Consider the following 22,664-nt stretch of genomic DNA (forward strand, 5'->3'; position numbering starts at 1 on the left):
ACACATGCATTGGTTAGAAACCTTCGCTGTTTCCACTTGTAAAAGAAAAAGAGGAATGAGAGCATAGATTTAAAGTGATGTGCAAACAAAATAAGGGAGATGTAAGAAAAAAAACCTTTCACACAGCAAATAGTTAGTGTATGGAAATGTGCTCAGGACAGGTTCAATTGAGGTATTCAAGAGGGCATTGGATGATTATTTGCATAGAAATGCTGTGCAGGGATTTGGGGAAATGGCAAGAGATTGGTGCAAGGTAATAGAGCTTGGGCAAGCACATGGGCTGATTGACCTCCTTTTGCACCTGAACAATTCTGTGATAGTTTTGAGGATTGAAACAGATGATTAGCATAGTGTAAGCTGCCAGAAATAGGCTACATCTCCAAGTGTTCAGCATCAATCAACAGCCCTTGTCAGGGGCAATACTCAGCAAGCAACTGTCTTCTTTAATTCTGAGATGAACTAAAAGAGGTGAAAGGTCCAGAGAAGTAACCCAATATATTTCAGCTAGAGAGCAGGTTGCAGCCTTCACAACTTCAATAAGATTGTCATATTCTGTGCCAACTGTGGATTTGTCCTCTGTTCTTGGCGAGGCATCCTCAAATGTCACTGATTGTACTCTTGTTTTCTGTTGAATTAACTAATGTATCAAACACACTTAATGAATTATCTGAAAATCCCCCATGGATTGTTAACTGCATATATCAAATCCATAAATTTTACAATCGTCAATGATCTCTACCAAGTGGAAGTAATTGCACATGATTTGCCAACTTTGGACGTGGAGATACGATGGAAGGAACTATCACAGATCACAGTCTAAGTCGGGTGTAAGTGCTAGAGTGTTTGCTAGAAGAACCTGAAGCTTAATAAGAAAATGATGCAATTCAACTTGATTGAATTCAAGTAAATAGGTCATATATGGACAGCAAAAGACTTCATCCCGATTGAGATAAATTGGGAACTACATAGGAGTGCAGTGATCAACAGATAAGAAAGCAATGCAATGTAGACTTGTTCTTGTGCAATTTATCAACTGAATGGGAACCTCCGCAAAGGCTCACTGCAAATGATGTGAAGTGGTGTGGGGTGTAGAATTAGAAATTGCTTTCACTTGCATTAATTAACAAAATAAAACCCACCACTGCTAAAGTACTATGATCACAATAAGTCACCCTTCAGTGTGATGCCAATGAGATACTGCAGTAAGTACACCCAAAATGCTTGTGCGTTACGTAAACTCTGAAAAAAGCTTTTATTCCAGGAACGAGCAGATACCAAATGAACAGGAAACATCAATTTGCAAACATGTCAATAAATTATTTGACTACTTTAAAGTTTATGTATGTAATGCATGTGCAGAAACAGAAGTGATGACAGACTGGCACGAACTGTTTTCCTTTTAGAGTCATAGAGTAATGCAGCATGCAAACAGGCCCCATCAGTCCAAACTAGTCCATGCTGACCATGATGCTTACTTAGCCAGTTCCAAGGGCTGACATTTAGTCTGTACCTCTCTAAACCATTCCCATCCATGTACCTATCGAAATGTTTTTTGGATGTTGCTATTGTACCTGCTTCAAGCACTTCCTCTGGCAGCCTATTCCATTAACCACCACTCTCCGTGTGAAGACGTTGCCCCTCAGGTCCTTCCTAAATCTTTCCTCTCTCACCTTAAACTTATGCCTTCTGGTTTTCAATTTCCCATCCCTAGGAAAAAGACTTTGTGCATACACCAAATTTATGCCCCTCATGATTTTATTCACCTCAATAAGGTCACCCCTCATTCTCCTATGTTCCAAGGAATAAAGTCCTGTCCTGACCAACCTTTACTATAACTCAGGCCGACAAGTCCTGGCAACGTCCTTGTAAATCTTCTTGGCACACTTTCCTGTTTAGCTATGTTTTTGCTGCAACAAGGTGGCCAAAACTGTACACAATACTCCAAGTGAGGCCTCACCAATGTCTTATACAACTGTAACATAATGTCCCAATTCCTACACTCAATATCTCACTGATAAAGGCCAGCATGCTAAATGTTTCTTCACCTCCCTGTTCACCTGTGATGCCACTTCCAACAAACTACGTACTTATACTCCGATGTCCCTCTGTTCCACAACACTCCTCAGGACCTTATCATTTATTGTATAAGTCCTACCTTGACTTGAATTTCCAAAGTGCACTCCTCACACTTAACTGTATTGAATTGCACTTGCCAATCCTCAGCCCACTTCCCATCTGATCAAGATCTCTCTGTAATTTTTGATAACCTTCCTCGCTATCAACAACACCTCCTAATTTTGTATCATCGGCAGAATTACTAATCATGCCTTGTACATTTCACGTCCAGATTGTTTGTGTGAATAACAAATAACAATGGTCCCAGCTCTGATCCCTGCGGCACACCACTTGTCACAGGTCTCCAATCTGAGAAACGACCTTCAACCATCACCTTCTGCTTCCTACCATTGAGCCAATTTTAAATCTAATTAGCTAGATTTCCCTGGATCCCATGTGATCTAACCTTGAAGACTAGCCTGCCATGCGGGATCTTGTCAAAGGCCTAATTAAAGTCCATTTAGACAATATCCACTGCTCTACCCTCATCTGCCCTCTTGGTTACCTCTTTGGAAAACTCTAAAACATTGTTAGACATGATTTCCCATGCACAAATCTGTACTAATCAGACCCTGACTGTCCAGATTTTCAGGGTCACTGGCCTGTAGTTCTCTAGCTTGTCTTTGCTATCTTTCTTAAACAATGGAACAACATTAGCCACATTTCAGTCTTTGGAAACCTCACCAAAAGGTAAAAATGAAACAAAAATCTCTGCAAGGGCCTCTGCAATTTCTTCCCTAGCCCCCCACAACATCCGAGGATGGAGCTGATCAGACCCAGGGGATTTTTCCACCTAACTGCAGTTTAAGACTGCAAACACCTCCTCTCCGATAATATGTATGCAGTCTGAAACATCCCCACTCATTTCCCTTATTTCCTTAGCATCCATACTTCTCGCCTCAGTAAACACTGAGGAGAAATATTCTTTAAAAATCTCCCCCATCTCCTGTGCCTCTATTCGTAGTTGACCATGCTGATCTTGAAGGAGGACCAATTCTCTTCCTAGCCACCCTTTGACTCTAATAAAACTAAAGAACCTCATGATATTATCTTTAACTTTATCTGCCAGATCCATCTCATACCCTCTTTTTGCTCTTCTGATTTCTCTTTTAAGTGTTATAGTCATCTAGGCTTTCACTTGGACCCAGCACCTTAAACTCAATTTATGCCTCCTTTTTTTCCCTCAATATCCCCTGTCCGTGGACACTTGATATCACACTTTTCAAAGCCTCCCATTTGCCAGTCATTCCCTTTTCTTCAAACAGAATCACCCAATCGAGCTCTGCTGGATCCTGCCTAATGGCCCCAAAATTGGCCCTGCTCCAGTTTAGCACCTTAACCTGTGGATCTCTCCTGTCTTTTTCCATAGCTATGTTAAAGCTACGAGAGTTATTATCACTGGGCACAAAGTGCTGTCTGCTGACACTTCAGTCACTTGTCCGACCTCCGGTTTTCTAAGAGGATGTCCAGTGTTTCATATTCCCAAGTAGGGCCCTCTATATATTTATTTAGGAAACTTTCTTGGACACATTTGACAAACTCCACCCTGTCTGGACCTTTTGCAGTCTGGTTGGCCCAGTCAATAAAGAGAAATTAAAATCTCCAAACATTGCAATTCTGATATTCTGACAGGTATCTGCATTTCTTTACACATCTGTTCCTCTGGTACCCACTGGCTATTTGTAGGGTCTATAATATGGGCCCAACAGAGTGACTATCCCCTTCTTGTTTCTAAGTTCTAACCATATGGCCTCATTTAATGACCCCTTAAGAATATCCTCTCTAATAACTGTTGTTAAGACCTCCCTTATCAAAAGGTCAACTTCCCCTCCTCTCTTACTTGTATTTTTGTCATGCCTGCAGCTTCTGTATCCTGGAACACTGATCTGCCAGTCCTGCCCTTTTCTCAGAGATAATAGGAACTGCAGATGCTGGAGAATCCGAGATAACAAAGTGTGAAGCTGGATGAACACAGCAGGCCAAGCAGCACATTAGGAGCAGGAAAGCTGACATTTTGGGCCTAGACTCTGCAGCTGAAATGGCGAAGGGGAAGAACATAGAACATAGAACATAGAACAGTACAGCATAGAACAGGCCCTTCAGCCCACAATGTTGTGCCGACCATTGATCCTCATGTATGCACCCTCAAATTTCTGTGACCACATGCATGTCCAGCAGTCTCTTAAATGACCCCAATGACCTTGCATCCACAACTGCTGCTGGCAACGCATTCCATGCTCTCACAACTCTCTGTGTAAAGAACCGGCCTCTGACATCCCCTCTATACTTTCCACCAACCAGCTTAAAACTATGACCCCTCGTGCTAGCCATTTCTGCCCTGGGAAATAGTCTCTGGCTATCAACTCTATCTATGCCTCTCATTATCCTGTATACCTCAATGAGGTCCCCTCTCCTCCTCCTTTTCTCCAATGAAAAGAGACCGAGCTCAGTCAACCTCTCTTCTAAAATAAATAGGGTAAGAGGGGGAGGCGGATCAAAGATGGATAGTGGAGAAGATGGGTGGAGAGGAGGCAAACAAGTTAAAGAGGCAGGGATGGAGCCAGTAAAGCTGAGTGTGGTGGGGAGGTAAGGAGAAGATAGGTCAGTCCAGGGAGGACAGACAAGTCAAGGGGATGGGTTGAGGTTAGTAGGTAGGAAAAGGGGGGTGCGGCTTGAGGTGGAAGGAGGGGATGGGTGAGAGGAAGAACAGGTTAGGGAGGCAGAGACAGGCTGGGCTGGTTTTGGGATGCAGTAGGGGGAGGGGAGATTTTGAAGCTTGTGAAATCCACATTGATACCATGGGGCTGCAGGGTTCCCGAGCGGAATATAAGTTGCTGTTCCTGCAACCTTTGGGTGGCATCGTTGTGGCACTGCCACATCTTGCCAAACTGCTTTAAACCCACCTGGGTAATACTAGCAAATCTCCCATACAAGTATATTTCACTCCCTCTACTTCAAGTGCAACCTGTCCCTCTTTACAGGTCACAAGGTATCAAAGTTTAAGGACATGTCCTTACATAGACAAATGCATGGTGGCAAGTAATAAGGGGATTTCTTGCTGAATTCATTTAACAGATTGCTGCAGAATTCAGTGTAATATAATTGTGTGTCTTAGTCCAGATAAAGGATTATAGTGCAGAACTGTAACTTTAAAAAAAATGCATTTTGCTGATTAAAAACATACTTCAAAGGTTTACATGACCAGGCCAATTCACAAGAAATACCAGAGTAAAAGACAAACAATATTTATACTGAACATGAGGTGTGTGTCCAATAGTTATCAAATAAACTTTGATAGTAGGCAAATTGCCACGGGGAATACATAATTATGATGATTTGCAGAATCCTATGTACCCACTATCTCTGCAGCTATTGCCTTTAGAATCCCAGGATGCAAGCCATCAGGGCCAGGAAATTTATTTGCTTTTAGCCCTATTAGTTTGAGTTCAGGGATTCCACTTGCTTGGACTTAATCCTCCGGGTGGTCCGGTTTCCCACCACAGTCCAAAGATGTGCGGGCTAGGTGGATGGGCCATGCTAAATTGCCTATAACATTCAGGAGTGCGTGGGTTATAGGGGTATGGGTCTGGGTGGGATGTTTCAAGGTGCGGTGTGGACTTGTTGGGCCGAAGGGCCTGTTTCCACACTGTAGGGAATATAATCTAATCTAATAAACAGCTAATACACCTGCATAGAGTAATAACCAGACAGAGCCTTTACCTAGAGCACCACAGTGCTGTGTGTCTCTGGCTTCCAGCCTTGTGATTACAGATAACATGTGGGTGCTTGGCTCATCTTGGCTCAAAAGGACATCACTCTCAAGGTTGTTACAAAACCATATGGCTCTTGAGGTTAATCTAAGAAAAGACATCATCTATCTCATACTGATGTGTCCATTGTCCTCACCATACTTGATAATGATTTCTGATGTGGGTTCTTTGGGTTTTAGTAGACCTCACGCTAGGTTTCCCAGTAACAGTGAAACTATGTTTATTGTTGCAATGTACAAGATCACAAAGCTAAGGAGCAGCAAGCTCTCAGTTGTACAGGCGTCAGATTCTTAAAGAATTAAGATATATCCCAGTGACATCATCACAGTTTATTTCAGGGGCTCATCTACAAAATCATCAGGCCCTATTAGGAGGAATTATAGTTTCATTAAATGTAGATAAATAATTGTCAATGATCTGCTGGATAAAAGAAGTCAAGCCAAGAATTTGTGGGAATCTGAATGTCAAGAGGTCAATCTGAGAAGCTAGGTTGAAACGCTCAAAGGTAAAAAGGATCCTCAAGTGTTCCCCGATCTATCAATTAGATCCCCTACTTAAAATGACAGAGCAGTGGGAACAGAAAAGACGGGTGTCATTTCTACCATATGCGGCAATGTTATTTACTGGGCACTTCTTCCAAACATAGCAACTTGCAATATTCCAATAATTAATTGTTTACTGGTTGTTAAATTTCCTTAATACTGGATCTTTTCACAGGCAGTTGGTCTGCTAACGATTTTTCCAACATTTATTGCCTGACCAGGCAATTTTCCTGACTTTGGTTACAATTTCTCTGTCACCTATTCTTTTAATACTACTTGATTTTGTTGCTCACAATTTACCAAAGGTTGCCTGTCAGCCTCATACCTTTACTGAGCCACTAGTGAGATTTCAGTGGCCATACCTTCCTTGTTCTCAGAATTCTTTGACCAGCTCTGCGACAATTATGGTCACATGGCTCTTTATCTTGTTGTTTCATCTCTCACCATCTGCCCTTTTGCAACAATCAGACCTTAACTTTACATTCAACGTGACATAGTATTTAGATCATGAGATGATAAAACATAAGACTTAGACGTTTATACTTAGGTAATTGTAAAATTACAATCTTTTAGCAGAATTCTCTTCAACTTAATGTGAGGCAGCAGAGTATTGACTTGTTAAAAATATTACTTGCTGAAGTATATAAACCATCTTACAAGTCAGAAATGATTTTTCAGACTTTCCAGAGCAAGTCAGACCACACTAAAAGTTGTTGCAGAAAAAAAAACTTACTGTTGGTGATAATACATTCCAGACCAAAGACCTCAACTTGGAAATGATCATACAGGTCATACTGGGCCTTTATTTTGGAATGCACAAGATGAGTCAGATCAGAACGTCTCATTTACTAGTTTTACTTGCTCTTTCTCCTGGGATTGGCATGGTGAGAAGATTAACCTGTTGACATGAAACAGAGTTGGCACAGTGGGTCATTTTCTGCTTAGCAAGATGTAGTAACATGTTGTGTACTACAGGGATCAATGCCAAACCCTCAACCTGTCACAATTTAGATAAATTAATTTAATGAAAGAATGGAAAGGATGAAAGGTATGTTTGCTAAATTTGCTGCTGACACAAAGATAGATAGGGAAGTAACACATGAAGAGGGTACTTGGACGTTACAGATGGATATAGATAGGTCAAATGCGTGGGAAAAGTTATGTCAACCTCAATATAATTTAACACAATGTGGCATTTTGACAGGAAAAGTAATGAACAAGCATATTATCTAAATGTTGAATGACTACAGAACTCTGAAACACAAAGGCATCACAAAAGGTTAAGATGCATTTACCGCAAGCATTTGGGAAAGCTAGTGGAATATTGTCATTTATTATAAAGGGTGTTGAATACAATAGTAAAAGTTTATGCTTTGGATATATCAGGCATCGGTGTGAGACCACATTGAGAATATTGCATAGAATATTTATCTCCTAATTTACAGAAGGATGCATTTATATTGCAAACAGTTCAGAGAAGTTTTACTAGGCTGATATTTGTCTTGAGAGGGCTTATGGGAAAGGTTGAATACGCTAGGGTTATAACTGGATGGAATTTAGATGTATGTGAGTGAACTTGATTGAAACAGAAACGTATAGCCTTCCCACACATATCTGACTCTTAATTGTCTGTTGGGCAAATAGGGATGGGCAATAAATGCTGGTCTAGCCAGCAATGCAGACATCCCATGAATGAATTTAAAAAAGCTTTTTTGCAACTAAGTTATTTTTCTCATGATAAGAGATCATAGCCCTAAGATAATTCCATCTTTCATGATCATTCTGTTTCCCCAGATTTAGACATACTCACCAATATTCGCCCTCTCTTTCCCTAGCTTGGATGTTAATCACAAATTGTTCATGCATAATATCAGTAGAGGATTTAATAGAGATCTTAAAGGGCTGTAGTCTGGTTTCTCCATTCCTCAGTGAGATCTAGGGTGTAGCTATGTCAGTCTTTCCCCAGCACTGATAACAAAAAAAATTGCTGTACTTATGTGTTCAGCTTTCAGTTTAACTCTGGGGTCATTTTATGATTTTGAGAATTTGATATTTCAGTTGTATCTCAAATCAGATCCTACTTCTACAGGCTCAGGTACCGGAAAATTCAGTCAAATTGACTCACCAAACAGCACAGTTTCAGACTGAATTTCTAATTATTCTTTGCTGTTTCTTAATGAAAATTCACATAACTGCAGCTGCACATTGGCATCAGTTGGCTTCATGTTCTAAGTGCTGCTTAATGACTTCTTGTATCATGCCTCTAAGCAGAAAGCAAATGCATCAGAGATCATATTGCAATGGCAGATTGTAGTGTACAAGATACAGATGCATTTCTCCATTGTTTTTTCAGATGGAGAGGTTTGGGGGGTGCTGTAGCAGCTTGGGCTAGATGTGGCAGGTGGTACAATAGCAAGGGCAGGGATGTGGCTGCCCCACTTCCAAAGCAACCCTATTATCCACTTCCAGTTCCTTGACTCCACTCCACATCTGACCATCTTCTTGCGCTGGTTTATCAGTCAGGGAACATGGTTCAGTCTTGTCTTACTTGGAGCTGAGATCATTGCAGTCCAACAAAGAAGAGGCCTTTAAATTGCTATTGGTTTGTTGGTTAGCAGTATGGTCCCCCTTTTGGAGTTGTTGGGCAATGACATCCATAAAGTCCTGGGGTCATATCCTGAAGAAACCTACGCTACTGTAAAGAGATGTGATGGTCTAATCTAGGGAACCAGGTAACATTCTGGGATAACAAAGTGTGAAACTGGATGAACACAGCAGGCCAAGCAGCGTTTTAGGAGCACAATAGCTGATGTTTCGGGCCTAGACCCTTCATCAGAGACATTCTGAGACCCTGGGTTTGAATCCCGCCGTTAACATTTGGTGGGATTTTTGTTCCTGATTTACAGCATCTGCAGTTCTTTCCGTTTTTATATAGTATTTGGTGGACTTTGAATCCAATGAAAATCTGGAATTAAGACTCTAATGATGATTGTCAATAAAAACCCATCCCGTTCACTAATGTTCTTTAGGAAGGGAAACTGTCATCCTTACCTGATCTAGCTGACTCATGACTCCAGATCCACAGCTATATGTTTGATTCTTAATTGCTATCTGGGCAATTAGGGATGGATAATAAATGCAAGCCTAGCCAGTGATACCTACAACCCAGGAATGAATAAAACCATTAACTGATGGCTTAAGGACTCAAAAAGCAGTGGGTCAGGTAGACCCAAGATCAGCCTTCGTACCCAGAGCTAAATTTGGGTGCACGCTTTTACCTGCTTAAAAATTTCAGCTTGTGCAAAAAAATTAATAAAATCAAAAGCTGAATAGGAAATAACATTACTCCGGATCTATTCTAGATTTACATTTTACTATTTGAGTTACAGAAATTAAATAGGGACAAGTAAGATACCAACTAATTCTCAAACTATCACTGAATATTTCAAAATCGAATTGTTTTCTTAATCCAGGAATGATATGTCTTTGAGAGTCATGTGTAAACACCAGGCTTTCGGGGTTGTCCACAACTACATCCAAAAGAAACAATTCCATTGAATTTTCCATTACATAACAGTGGACCCCCTGAATCACCCTGAAATAAAAGTAATACAAGAAAATTTTAAACAGCTGGATTCTTAATCTCAGCTGCAGGTTTGCCAATGTGAGAAGGGATAGCTCTTATTTAAGATGAGCTGAATAAAACTAAACATAAAGGAACTATGATTTTATTTTTAAACTATCAATGTCATTCTAATTAACTACTAATATCCTGGCTGGTAATATCTTGGCCTGTGATACATTGCATTTTCTATATTGAGATATCAGCTTGCAGGGTCATTTATGTCCAAAAGTAGCATGTTTCACTGTGTTGGCTTAAACCAGGATGTCAAGTATTAGCAGAATGGATTCTTGCCAACTCACATATCTACAATGATTATTAAACCTCTCATAATGAGTATTTTGGACAGAGATCCAGTGTTGTACTAATGTGTCTGGTTTATTAGCAGTCTGTCCATTGGTAATGGATGGCTTTGCGTCCATTATTTTTGAAATTTAGTAAATTTACCTGCATAAAGCGTCACTAGGGGCCTGTGTTACAATAGTAGCTACACTGCAAAAGTACTGTATTGGCTGTAAAATGCCTAATAATACCCTAAGGTCAGGAAAGATGCAACATAAATGCCTTGTTTTTCATTGGTTGTTCACCATAATGTACTCAAATTTTGAAGTAGACTCAACTCAGAGGCACAAGCCAACTCTTTAAGAGCATCATAAATGAAACAGAGGTGCAAATATATGAGGGTTTAAGCTTCAGTTACAGAATGTGGAATCTGGACAATTGAACTCATGGTGTAAGTAAATGGAGAAAAGGAAGAAGGGCCTCAGGAAAGAATGCACTGAGAAATTGGAATATGATGGAGATCACTGTAATGCTGGTGAAGAATAGACGTAGGGAGGATGAAATCATTGAGAGAGAACTTAACACAAGAACTAGAATTTTAAATGTGTTGATTTGACAGAACAGGAGTGGGACTGGGTGCAAAATCTGTAAACTTTCTGACCCCTCACTGCTTCAATAATTGAGGTTGCAGACTTGCTGCCTGAGCCGATGTATTTGATTGCAGACATTTTGTCACCCTGCTAGGTAACATTATCTTTTGTCTCCGGTGAACTGTTGGTGTTCCATTCTGCTTGTTATTTATATGCCTCAGTTTGGTGGGGTGATTGGTAATACTTCCGGTTTTGTTCTTCAGTGGTTTGTACATCTGGTCCAGTTCAATGTGTTTGTTAATGGAGTTCTGGTTGGAATGTCAGGCCCCCAGGAATTCGCTGGCATGTGTCTGTTTGGCTTGTGCTATTATGGATGTGTTGTCCCAGTTGAATTCATGTTCTTGTTTGTCTGTGTGCATTGAGACCAGTGAGAATTGGTCACGTCTCTTTGTGGTCACAGTGGATTGTACCCACCCCTGCAGGTCAGTGCATTTAGTACAGGAATCGAGAGGTCATGTTGCAGCTGTGCAGGACATTGGTTAGGCCACTTTTAAAATACTGTGTTCAATTCTGGTCCCCTTGCAATAAGAACGATGTTGTTAAACTTGAAAGGCTCAGAAAAGATTTACAAGGATGTTGCCAGGGGTGGAGGGTTTGAGCTATAGGGAGAGATTGAATAGGCTGGGGCTATTTTCTCTGCAGTGTTGGGGGCTGAGGCGTATATGGAATGAGCTGCGGGAGGAAGTGGTAAAGGCTAATATAATTACATCATTTAAAATGCATCTAGATGGGTATATGAATAGGAAAGTCTGAGAGGGATATGGCTCAAATGCTGGCAAATGGGGCTAGATTAATTTAGGATATATGGTCAACATGTACAAGTTGGGCTGAAGGACCTGTTTCTGTGCTGTACATCTCTGTGACTCTATGGCTCTATTACAGTTGCCTGTTAATCTAGAATTTTGGCTATTTTTACAACATGGATACTTACTGTGCAGGAATCTTTTGCTCCCTTTTTGTCACCAGCTCATTATACATCTTCTGTTATCGCACAATGGTAGGTTTGATACTGTGCACACAGCATCCTGTCCACGACAGTTACATTCACTTGCTGCAAAGTGTCTGAAACCTTTTCAGTTACAACTGAGGTGAGCCCACAACCCGGAGCATTGCAAATGTCTCCATCTTTGACATCCGTTCCAGTGTTCGGTGGGTTCAGGACATTCACAAACTTGTTTGGAGTCACCTTGCCATTGAGCTGGAATTACATTTGAGTACATTCAAAAAACAATTCAATGTTTTAATCACAACATTTACTATTGATGGTTCTTTTATTTGCAATGCACGGGAGCAGTTGCTGAGTTTGTTTTGAGCAGCCAATCACTGTATAGCTCTGCCTGGGTGTTGTGTTGCAAATATCTCAAAACTTTTCTTCTACAGTATTTCTTTTCCCCAAGGAAAGGAATTAACCATTGTACAGGCTAAATAGGACGGGTGTTTGACAGAATAGCTGCCTTTTCATTTCATTTTCAATGAGGCAGGCACCAACAGGCAGTCATTAGCATCCACCATATAGATTGGGATAGGTAAAGAAATTGGCATGTAGGCCCTGCTTCTGAAATAAAACGTAGGCGAAATGCCCATTTTAGAATCAAGGCATAATGCCCTGAATGTACATGAGTGCTAGTCTGCCTGTATTCAGGAAAGCCAATTCTGCACTACAGCCTGACAGGTAACCCTGAAATAGACTGCAGCAGATTTCTAGAACAAAATGTTACATTTATTAAAAACACTTACCCAAGTCAGCAACAAGGATCAACAGAATTGTTTCTCCTGGATCTCATGAATGGCTGTTGGCCACCGCGCATCCCACGTCCCTCTAAATTCCTGAACCACCTTGTTTCCTCTCTTACATAGATAGCCAGAGACTTTTCCCCAGGGCAGGATTGACTGCCACGAGGGGTCATAGTTTTAAGGTGTTAGGAGAAAAGTATAGAGGAGACGTCAGAGGGAGGTTCTTCACCCAGAGCGTTGTGAGCGCATGGAATAGTTTACCAGTGGTAGTCGTGGAAGCGGAGCCATTAGTGACATTTAAGTGACTGCTGGACATGCACATGGACTGCAGTGAATTGAGGGGAATGTAGGTTAGTTTATTTTATTTTTGGATTAGGATTATTCCACGGCACAACATCATGGGTCAAAGGGCCTGAACTGTGCTGTACTTTACTATGTTCTATGTTCTATGTTCCTTGTCTTTTTATCCTAGCCAATTCTCAACATCACGTCCACTTCCCATTCAATGACCAGTCTGATGCTACTGAAGGCTGCGTTGAAATTCAACAGCTTTTGATTGGCAGACTGCATGGGGATGTCCAACAGCAGGCGATGAACAGCTGACAGTCTTAGAATCCCTGCAGTGTGGAAGGAGGCCATTTGGCCCATCTAGTCCACACCAACCTCTGAAAAGCATCCCACCCAGACCGACCCCCATACCCTATCCCTGTAACCCTACATTTCCCATGGCTAACCCACTTAGCCTGCACATCCCTGGACACTATGGGCAACTTAGCATGGCTTATCCGCCCTACCTGCACATCTTTGAACTATGGGAAGAAATCATTGCACCTGACATAGGACAGACAGACACAGGGAGAATGTGCTAACTCCACCTAGACAGTCTGTTGAGGTTGATATTGAACCTGGTGCTGTGCGACAGCAGTGTTAACCACTGAATCACCATGTTGCCCTTTTTATCTAAGCTTGGCCAGAGGCCCGGTATTTGGTTTGCCACAAGTTGAGGTATAGGGATCCTCCCCTGTCTCAGACTGTGCCGATAGAATTTCTGGACATAATAATTAAAAATATGTCGCAATAACATTTTCTTTACCAAAAGAAGCTTGAAGTCATTTTTGAATAATTTTGAGTTGTACAAGCCATGCTGGATCATCCTTTTAATGGTAAATATTTGCTGTTCCTTCTCTTCTTTTGAAAGTGAGTCAACCCCAAGAACTACCTGAATATTTTTTATTTGACTGCTTTTGCTGTAAAAGGCACAAAGATAATTGGATAATTTATTTTCAGTAACATTTTGTGCAGTCTGAAGGTACTGGAAAATGGATGCCTGAATCAAACAGTGTCAAAGACATTTAGAATAATTGCTGTCATTTTCATTGAGTCGAAGTTACAATGTAAAATATTAAGGTCTAAATATTAATTGTGTTCCTTTGTAAATGTCTTGCTCTCTGTTTTTCTAAAAGAATTTACTTGGATTAATACCTTTGCTCAAACTGTAGGTAAAGGAAACTTGCACGCATTTGAACCTTTTTAACATGTCTGTATGTGAGTTCATCCTCACTCATTTTATGCTTGTAGTGAATTTTGAATCCTTGCTCTGTTGAGTAATGCAATAACTGGATGTGAAGATATTGCAATCTAAATGCAGCAAAAAACGCACCCATGCTGAGTAATAGCAGACAAAATGTACTGCATATTTTCATCAAGCTATATGATAACAACTTCTAAACCTACAACCACTTCCACCTGGATGGACATGGACAGCAGACACATAGGAACATCATCTGCAAGTTCCCCTCCAAGTCACTCACCATCCTGACCTGGAAATATATCATCACTCCTTCAGTGTTACAGGAATTCCCTCCCTAATGGCATTATGGATTCGCTTAGAGCAAATAAACTGCAGCAGTTCAAGAAGTCAGCTCACCAACACTTTCTGAGGGCAATTACGGATAGGCAATAAATGTTGGTGATGCCCACGTCCCATTAGAGAATAAAAATTTGCAGTACTTTGCTTTTATTTGAGCTACCCTGCAATGCTGCCAAATCCTTTAGTTTTGCAAGACCATGTTTCCCTTCTCCAAAGCCTTTCACACTCTAGCAAGTTTAAAGTCCTCCCTGCTGCCTAGTTTCTTCAGTCCCAAGGTCACTCGTCCAAAGATAGTTCAAGTGAAGTTTATCCCACTAGTACTGCTCTATTCTGCCCCAGCATTAGTGCCAGTACCCCACGAGTGAAAGCCATTCCGCCCACACCAATCTTTGAGCAATTTAACTCCTTGACTTATTTACCCTCTGCAAGTTTTCCTGTGACACAGATAGTAATCCAGAACTTGGAGGTTTGGGTTTTGATTTTGCTCTTAACTATTCGAATTCTTTCATTAGAAGCTCCTTTCTAGTCCTATTAATGTCATTATTAATAATGTAGACAGTGACAACTGGATCCCTCCCTCCCAGCCTAATTTCATCTCCAGCCCCAGAGAGATATCTTCAGGCCTGGCATCTTGCAAACGACACAGCCTTTAGGACTTCCACTTATAATTGCAGAGAAAAATACCTGAGAACCTAATTAAGCTGCCCCTACCACAATGACATTCCTGTGTTCTTCTCTGAGGGTCAGTGTGGACTTGTTGGGCTGAAGGGCTTGTTTCCACAATGTAGGGATTCTGTGGTCTATGAAAGAATTGGACTCGTAGCAGATGGCTTTGTACAATACCTTAGCACGTGCCTTTATGTTTGGAATGGAATAAATATTGAACATCCAACAAGTTTTATTTCTAAATGCACCCATGTCAAGACATTCTTCAAATTCATGGCACATTGAAACAATGGTCATCAGTTCAACACTGTAAAGAGTTGGATTTTGTGGTTAGCTGTTTGTTATCTTTAGACAGTCATACAAACTTCCCACTGGCTTTTTCACTGGAATTTCCATTTACCTGAGCACCTGGACTTGAATGACTAGTGCGAGCAATACCTCAATATCCAATCAAAATGAAGAATTTTCAATAGACAGCAACAAATCGTAGCCACAAAGTGGCAGTTAGAAAATTGAATTTAATATCAAATTAGTCAGAGAAAGCAAAATAAAGACAAAAAAGAAAGATTGGATGAAGCAAAAAGAAGTAAGGGAGATGAAAAGGAAGACAAATGTCTTAATTTTTAAAAAAATCGAACATCAATTTAAATCTGAAGGATTGGACTCCAATTCTGGTTAGCTAATTTTCAGTTCCAGTTGGTGGACAGTTATTGAGATTTACCACTCCAATAAAAGGATGATTTTGGAATGGACAGGACACAGCTTGTTTGTATTTGTTAGACAAGTGCAGGACCTCCACACAATTTAAACTATTAGAATGGATAGTTGAGATAATGTCACAAAAACAAAGTTGCTGGTAAAGCTCAACAGATCTGGCAGCATCTGTAAAGGAAAAGAACAGCATTAATGTTTGGGATCCAGTGATCCTTCGTCAGAACAAGACACAGTCTGACACTTCCCTTGTTAATTAATTTTATGTTTGAACACAGGAGAAAGCAAGAATAAACAGTAAATGTTAGATTTCAATTCTTTTCATGGGTATTCATTTTTGAATAAGGTTGCACTGCTGCTCTGTTCCTTAATTTGGAACCTCCTTTACAACACCACTTTTCATGTCATTCACACCATGTATAACCACTTCTGTACATTGAAACTTTTGGAATTTTTTTTATTTGCAGAATTGCAATTTATTGCACATGAATCTTTTCTAGCTTTATTATCTCCAGCACATAACATGACCCTTGTTATGGTGGGATGATGGTCATAGTATGCTTTATTGTTGCATACTTTTCTGTTAATGATGGTTATATCTACTTCCCTGAGGGTATCCTGATGCTTTTATGACATTTGGATCAGTTGTCCCCCATCCTGGAACATTCCATATAGTTCCCGCTTTCATATCATTTGTTGATTTAGGTAGCTTTAATGTTGACACGCATTTGTACAAAATAGCCTTAGTAGCCAAATGTTCCAAAATAAAATAGAAAATAGACTGGATCATTTGCACAAATCTCATTGTTCAACTGTGACACTTTAAACTGAATTTTTAAAAAATAATTAAATCTTCAAAGCTTTTGCAAGCTTCACTATGTGATCACAACTTAATAGGGTCAACCTTTTTTTTCTGTACATCCCGATACTGGGTTTTTAATTGGATGTTTCTCTTTATTCTGCTTGATCAGCATCCAGGAAAGGAAATTTAATTTTGGATCATTGTTATATGACTACGTGACCATAGCTATGTATGCCGCATCATATCATTAAAATTTTTTTAAAAGCACAAAATGTAGCTATTGACAAGAATGTGCAAAGTTAATTAATTTTCTAGTATGTCATCAAAAACAGTTCCAAAAAATTAAGAAATCAGACAAACAGTTCATATTAAATACTACCAGATTGGAGATATCTTCTCTGCTAATTTTTCTGACTTTGAAAACAGGGTAATTCATAAATATTGGACTTCAATATTTTTATATGTATTTATGTTAAGTAAGGCTGTATTGCTCCTCTGTACTAACAAAAGGGCACTAGACTAGAAAAGTTAATTACTTTTCTTTCTACTCAGGCTGCCAAACTTGCTGAATTTCTCCAGCAATTTCTGTTTTGGTTTCAGATTTCCAGCATCAGCAGTACTTTCCTTTATTTTATGATGTTATCTTGTTGCTCTGTCTGGAATATCACTCAAACATGACGTGCCTTTTAAAGCACTATTTAACTCCTGACCAGCAATATATATAAACGCCTTGCTTCTGTTATTTCTCTTCTATCTTTTTTGAGCAGTATATAATATTTGTAATCTTATCAACTTTCAAAGCGTTAAACCAACACCCAGAACAGTGGAACCTCAGTGAAGCAGTGTAAATGATTATAAATGACAAGTAGTCTCAAAATTTCCACTGCACTCTCATTAATCTGTAGGAAGAGATTATGAAAATATTTCCAAAATTCTTACTGAACATTCTTTGATTCCCATTAAGCTGCAGCTTTGTTCCTTAGCATAAATGACGATATTCTCATGTTTATGGTACTTGTATATTTTAAATGCACACAGGTAAAATTATTTCTGGGAGCATCTTTTGCAAAAATGCAACATTAGTGACCATTTTTAGGGTGGATTAGATAAGCACAACATCCAAATATTTATATATCTGAAATATCAATCACTTTCGTTAACAGTTTCACATTGCATTGTTGTGAATTTTCAGTATTTTCCATTTCAGCTCAAATACCTTGTTACTGTAATGTGTAAGAGCCATGTTCAACTTGAAATGTTAACTCTCTCCTAATCTGCTGTCAGACCTGCAGGTCTTCTCCAACACCTTGACATTTTTTATGAAGAACATGTGCCAGTAGGTGGCAGTCCAATAAAACAGCAGCCTTTCATTAGGAAGCTTATTTCCACAGCGTTTCACATCCTTTCTGCCTCCTAGTTCACTGCTGAATTGGTGCTGTGCTTTAGGGAAGAGGGTGGGGAGGGATGACAGTGGAAATTCCAGCTTGCAGAAATTTCTACTCTAAATTTTCCTGTTTCCTTCTTGGTTTAAATTATGCAATTCTGTACCATTTTGCACACAGAATTTGTATGCCAATACATTTACACACATCCATTCTGTTTTTACTGCTCTTGCACCCCAAGTATAGCCCAACTCTAAACTTCCAGCCTGATAGTTCTAATCCTCTCGCCCACTACAGTGTGCTCCATGAAGTAGCCTTCAGTTCTCTGGCCAAACATTTGGTACCTGAAGCTTTATGATGTCATTTTCTGTAGTTTCCATTTCAAACCGAGGGTGTGGAAATGCTTCTTTCACATTAATTGTCATTTTCCATTTTTGCTTCTTAGAATGTGAATGAGCTCCAAGGACCACTCGAAACTGGCTCATTTGACCAAACCTGCAATTGGAAAGAGTAGCTCAAGGTTCAAGAAAATGTTTTATTTTTTTAAAAAAAGTTCAGTTCATTATGTAAGTTTACATTTAATTATCTCCATTAGCATGAAATAGTATTATGTAACTACAGAATATTATAATATGGCAATATGCAGACGTGATCATCGTGTATCTGCCAATAAACTATTGATGTGAAGAAATAGTCTAACCACATGAAATAAACAACAAAGTTCCCAAAGCTAATTAAGGGCATTTATCATTTATGAATTTCATTCTTATTAAGATAAGTTACAAGTTTTGGGGAATAGAAAACCTTTCATTCTGGACAGCTTTTGTTAACAGTAGATACTGCTAGGCCAGTTATACAGAAGACTGAAAGTTGTATGGGTCCTATTTTGTATGCTTATCCAGAAAGCTTAAAAAAAACTGATCAAGTAGCTTCAGAAAGCAGATTTAAAATGGGGCCTGGCCATAATTTCCTCACAGGTAGTTACTCTGATAGTGTGATGTGATGCCAGCCGCAGCTGCTGGCTTACCCAATATCTGACCGAATGAATATTAGAAAATTGATATTAAAGTTTAGGGATTTGCTTCATTTCTTGAAGACCTTCAAGGATTGATACTGCCAATTGCTCTATAGTTTTGTTTAAACACTTCTTATGTGGTCGTCACCATGATATAGAACTATTCTCCTCCCCTGTTTTTTGTCTGGTTCATAGAGGTTTCTTCTCTGAATTTTCCCCTTGCCAAATTTTACGTTGACATTGAGCAGTGTTAACTCTGCACACCTACACAATGTGGTGGCAGGCTGTGATCATTCCTGATCTCAGTAGCTATTAGAGTTGCAAGCAGAATCTGTAAAATTCTCAGGTAATGCTGAGCCTGAAACACTAAATGTCCCTGTTAAAACAGTTGGCACGCAGTCTGCTCTGCTTGATTTATATAAATATGGTCAAAATCATGAAGCTGTAAAACAAAAGGGGGTAATTATAGTGTTTTGAACAAATTAAGAATGGAAGGTGAAAAAGGCACTCAGAAGCAACAGATTAGAAAAGTAATATGCTCCAAGCTTATTTAAGAAAATGTTATCAAGGAAGAGGCAAAGAAATGAAAGAACAATGTAATAGGGGAAACTAGGCAGAAAAAGACCCTGAAATATGAGCTAAATATGATGTGCTGGATATGTTAAAGTGGTTGAAGAGGAGCTTTGTGATGCATGTTCTGATAAATGAAAATGGTTTTACAATTTAACTATCCAATTAGTAGCAAGATTGTCTGGGTTTCCTGTGTAACCTCCTTTTCTAGATGCATTCATGGGATGATTGATACCTCCCAACTTTTCAAACTAGGCAAGCATTCAAAGCTAATGGAAAGGGTATAAAAAAGACTCAGAAGATGTTACTGAGACTGAAAGATTTGCGTTATAAGGAGAGGCTGGATTGGCTGGGACTTTTATCCCTGGAGCGTAGGAGGCTGTGGAGTGACCTTATAGAGGTTTATAAAATCATGCGGGGCTTAGATGAGGTAAATAGCCAAGCTTTTTTCTCCAGGGTAGGGGAAACAACACCAGAGGGCATAGGTTTAGGGTGAGAGGGGAAAGATTTAAAAGGGGCCTGAGGGACAACTTTTTCCACACAGAAGGTTGTGCATGCATGTAAAGAGCTCCCAGAGGAAGTGGTAGAGGCTGGTACAATTATAACATTTAGAAGACATTTGTATGGGTACATGGATAGGAGTCTCTGACTCCCTCGAATGCATCCTTCCTTCGATATGGGGTCCAAAATTGCTCACAATATTCCGAATGTGGTCTGACCAGACTTTGTACTGCTGCAGGAGTGCATCTCTGGTTTTGCATTCCAGCTCTCTCGAGATAAATTGCAATTGCCCTCCTAACTTGTCAACTGAACCTGCATGTTTACCTTAGAGAGCCTTGAACTAGAATTCTTAACGTCCTTTTTGCTTCAGATTTCTGAAGCATTTCCTCATTTAAAAAATAGTCTATGCCTCTACTCTTCCCACTAGAGCTCATAATCTCACACTTTCCCACATTGTATTCCATCTGTCACTTCTTTGCCCACTCTCCCAGCCTGCCCAAGCCCTTCTATTGCCTCAACAATTTATAATAGATTTGTTAGGCATGACTTCATTGTTGAAGCAGTGCTCACTCAGTCCTAAACTATCCTAACTATGAACCCAGGTTCTGCAATTCCCCACTACTCAGAAGTTCCTTCCTGTATTGAACCTGTCTAGTCCTTTTAGAAGTTTGTAGGTATCTACGATAGAGCCCCTCAAACCTTAAGCTCCAGTCAACATAATAACCAACTCAATCTCTCCTCATACATCAATCTTGGCACTCCATCTGTGGCAAGTATACCCTTCCTCAGACAAAAGGACCAAAACTGCACACAATATTCCAGCTGTGGCCTTACCCAATGCCCTGCATAATTACAGCAAGGCATCCTTGTTCCTAAAACATAAACCAAAGTTGCTGGAAGAGCTCAGCAGGCCTGGAAGCATCTGCTAAGAAAAATCAGAGTTAACATTTTGGGTCCGGTGACCCTTCCACAGAACTGTTGGCATCTAGGAAAATGTTGGTTTATATGCAGAACATAGGGTGGGGGAAAGGAGTAAACAATAGGTGGAGATAGAGCCCAAAGAGAGAGAACAGTTGGATAGATAAAAGAGTGGATAACAATCTGGCTGGGAGGGTGAGTAGCTGTTAATGGTGACTGTTAGTGACTAACAATAGGTGGAGTGTAATGGCAGTCTGTGTGATAACAAGGCCTGGTGTGTGGGGTTGGGAGCTGGGACATGGGAGAGTTTAGTCCCTAAAATTATTGAACTCAATATTGCATCTAGAGGTCTGCAGGATCCCCAAGCAGAAAGGTGTTGTTCTTCTTCCAGCTTGCTCTGAGCTTCGCTGAAGCACTGCAGCAAGCCAGAGACAGAGATGTTGACCAGGGAACAGGGTGGTGTGTTGAAGTGGCAGGCAACTGGAAGTTCAGGTCTTTAATGCAAGTAGAATGTGTATGTTCTGCAAAGCAGTCACCCAGTCTATGCTTTGTTTCTCTGATGTAGAAGAGACCACATTGTGAGCAGCGAATGCAGTTGTCTAGATTTTGGGAAGTGCGGGTGAAGTGCTGCTTCACCTGGATGGTATGTTTGGGCCCTAGGAGACTGAGACATGCTGGTCATGCGCATTGGAAATGTATCTGTGTTCCCACATTGTCCAGGAGGACCACAGTTTGCCTTTGAGCTCTCCTACCATGACTTAGCTCATTAAGTTAAATGTTTTGAATGATACTTAATATCATATAAATTCAAATTCTGTGGGGTCCTTCTTTCCTGTTCCTTATTGCTACAAAATCCAACCCTTTGAAACAACTATAAAATTGAAAAAAGGCCTTACAATGTATAAGCAATAAAAGTTGTAGATGTTTACCTGACATTACTTAATACTTCTCAATCAGCTCTCTCCCTTGGAGCCTCTACTCCTGCAGTAGGGTAGAACTATTCTGGTTTTCCTGTGACGATGCTGTTGTTTTTTATTTCAAATATATACTTTATTCATAAATCATCTCTACATATATAAGTAGTCAATACAGCAGTTTGGTTCTGTAGAGTCCCAACAGTTCCAACAAACCCAAGGCATTTCTTACCTCTACAAGACTATCTTTGCATGTATATCATACATGCAAATCATACCTTACGTAAGTACATCAGGGGAATAGAACAGAATACAGAATATAGTGTTACAGCAACAGAGATGCTTCACGGAAAGATCACCTCTAACATTCAAGAGGTCTATTCATAAGTCTGATAACAACAGGGAAGAAGTTGTCCTTGCATCTGTTGGTATATGTTTTCCAACAGTTGCACCTTCCGCCCGATGGCAGAGGCTAGGAGAGAGTATAACTGGGGTGGGAGGGGTCTTTGATTATGTTGGCTGCTGTCCAGAGGCAGCAGGCAGTTAGACAGAGTTAATGGAAGGAAGAGATAGTAGGAACTGCAGATGATGGAGAAATTG

General features: G+C 40.1%; 1 protein-coding gene across 1 annotated transcript in view; it reads right to left on the reverse strand.

Moving 5' to 3' along the window:
* Positions 1–22,664, reverse strand: part of LOC125452623 (uncharacterized) — an 82,150-nt gene that overhangs the window by 13,964 nt on the left and 45,522 nt on the right. The window contains exons 8-10 of the mRNA XM_059638498.1: positions 18,491–18,641; positions 11,992–12,179; positions 9,843–10,022 (exon numbers count right to left, since the gene is read on the reverse strand). Of these exons, the coding sequence (XP_059494481.1) occupies positions 9,843–10,022; positions 11,992–12,179; positions 18,491–18,641 (519 nt within the window). The remainder of the gene's footprint in view (positions 1–9,842; positions 10,023–11,991; positions 12,180–18,490; positions 18,642–22,664) is intronic.

The sequence above is a fragment of the Stegostoma tigrinum genome, chromosome 1, assembly GCF_030684315.1.
Source record: "Stegostoma tigrinum isolate sSteTig4 chromosome 1, sSteTig4.hap1, whole genome shotgun sequence".
NCBI classification, from domain to species: domain Eukaryota; kingdom Metazoa; phylum Chordata; class Chondrichthyes; order Orectolobiformes; family Stegostomatidae; genus Stegostoma; species Stegostoma tigrinum.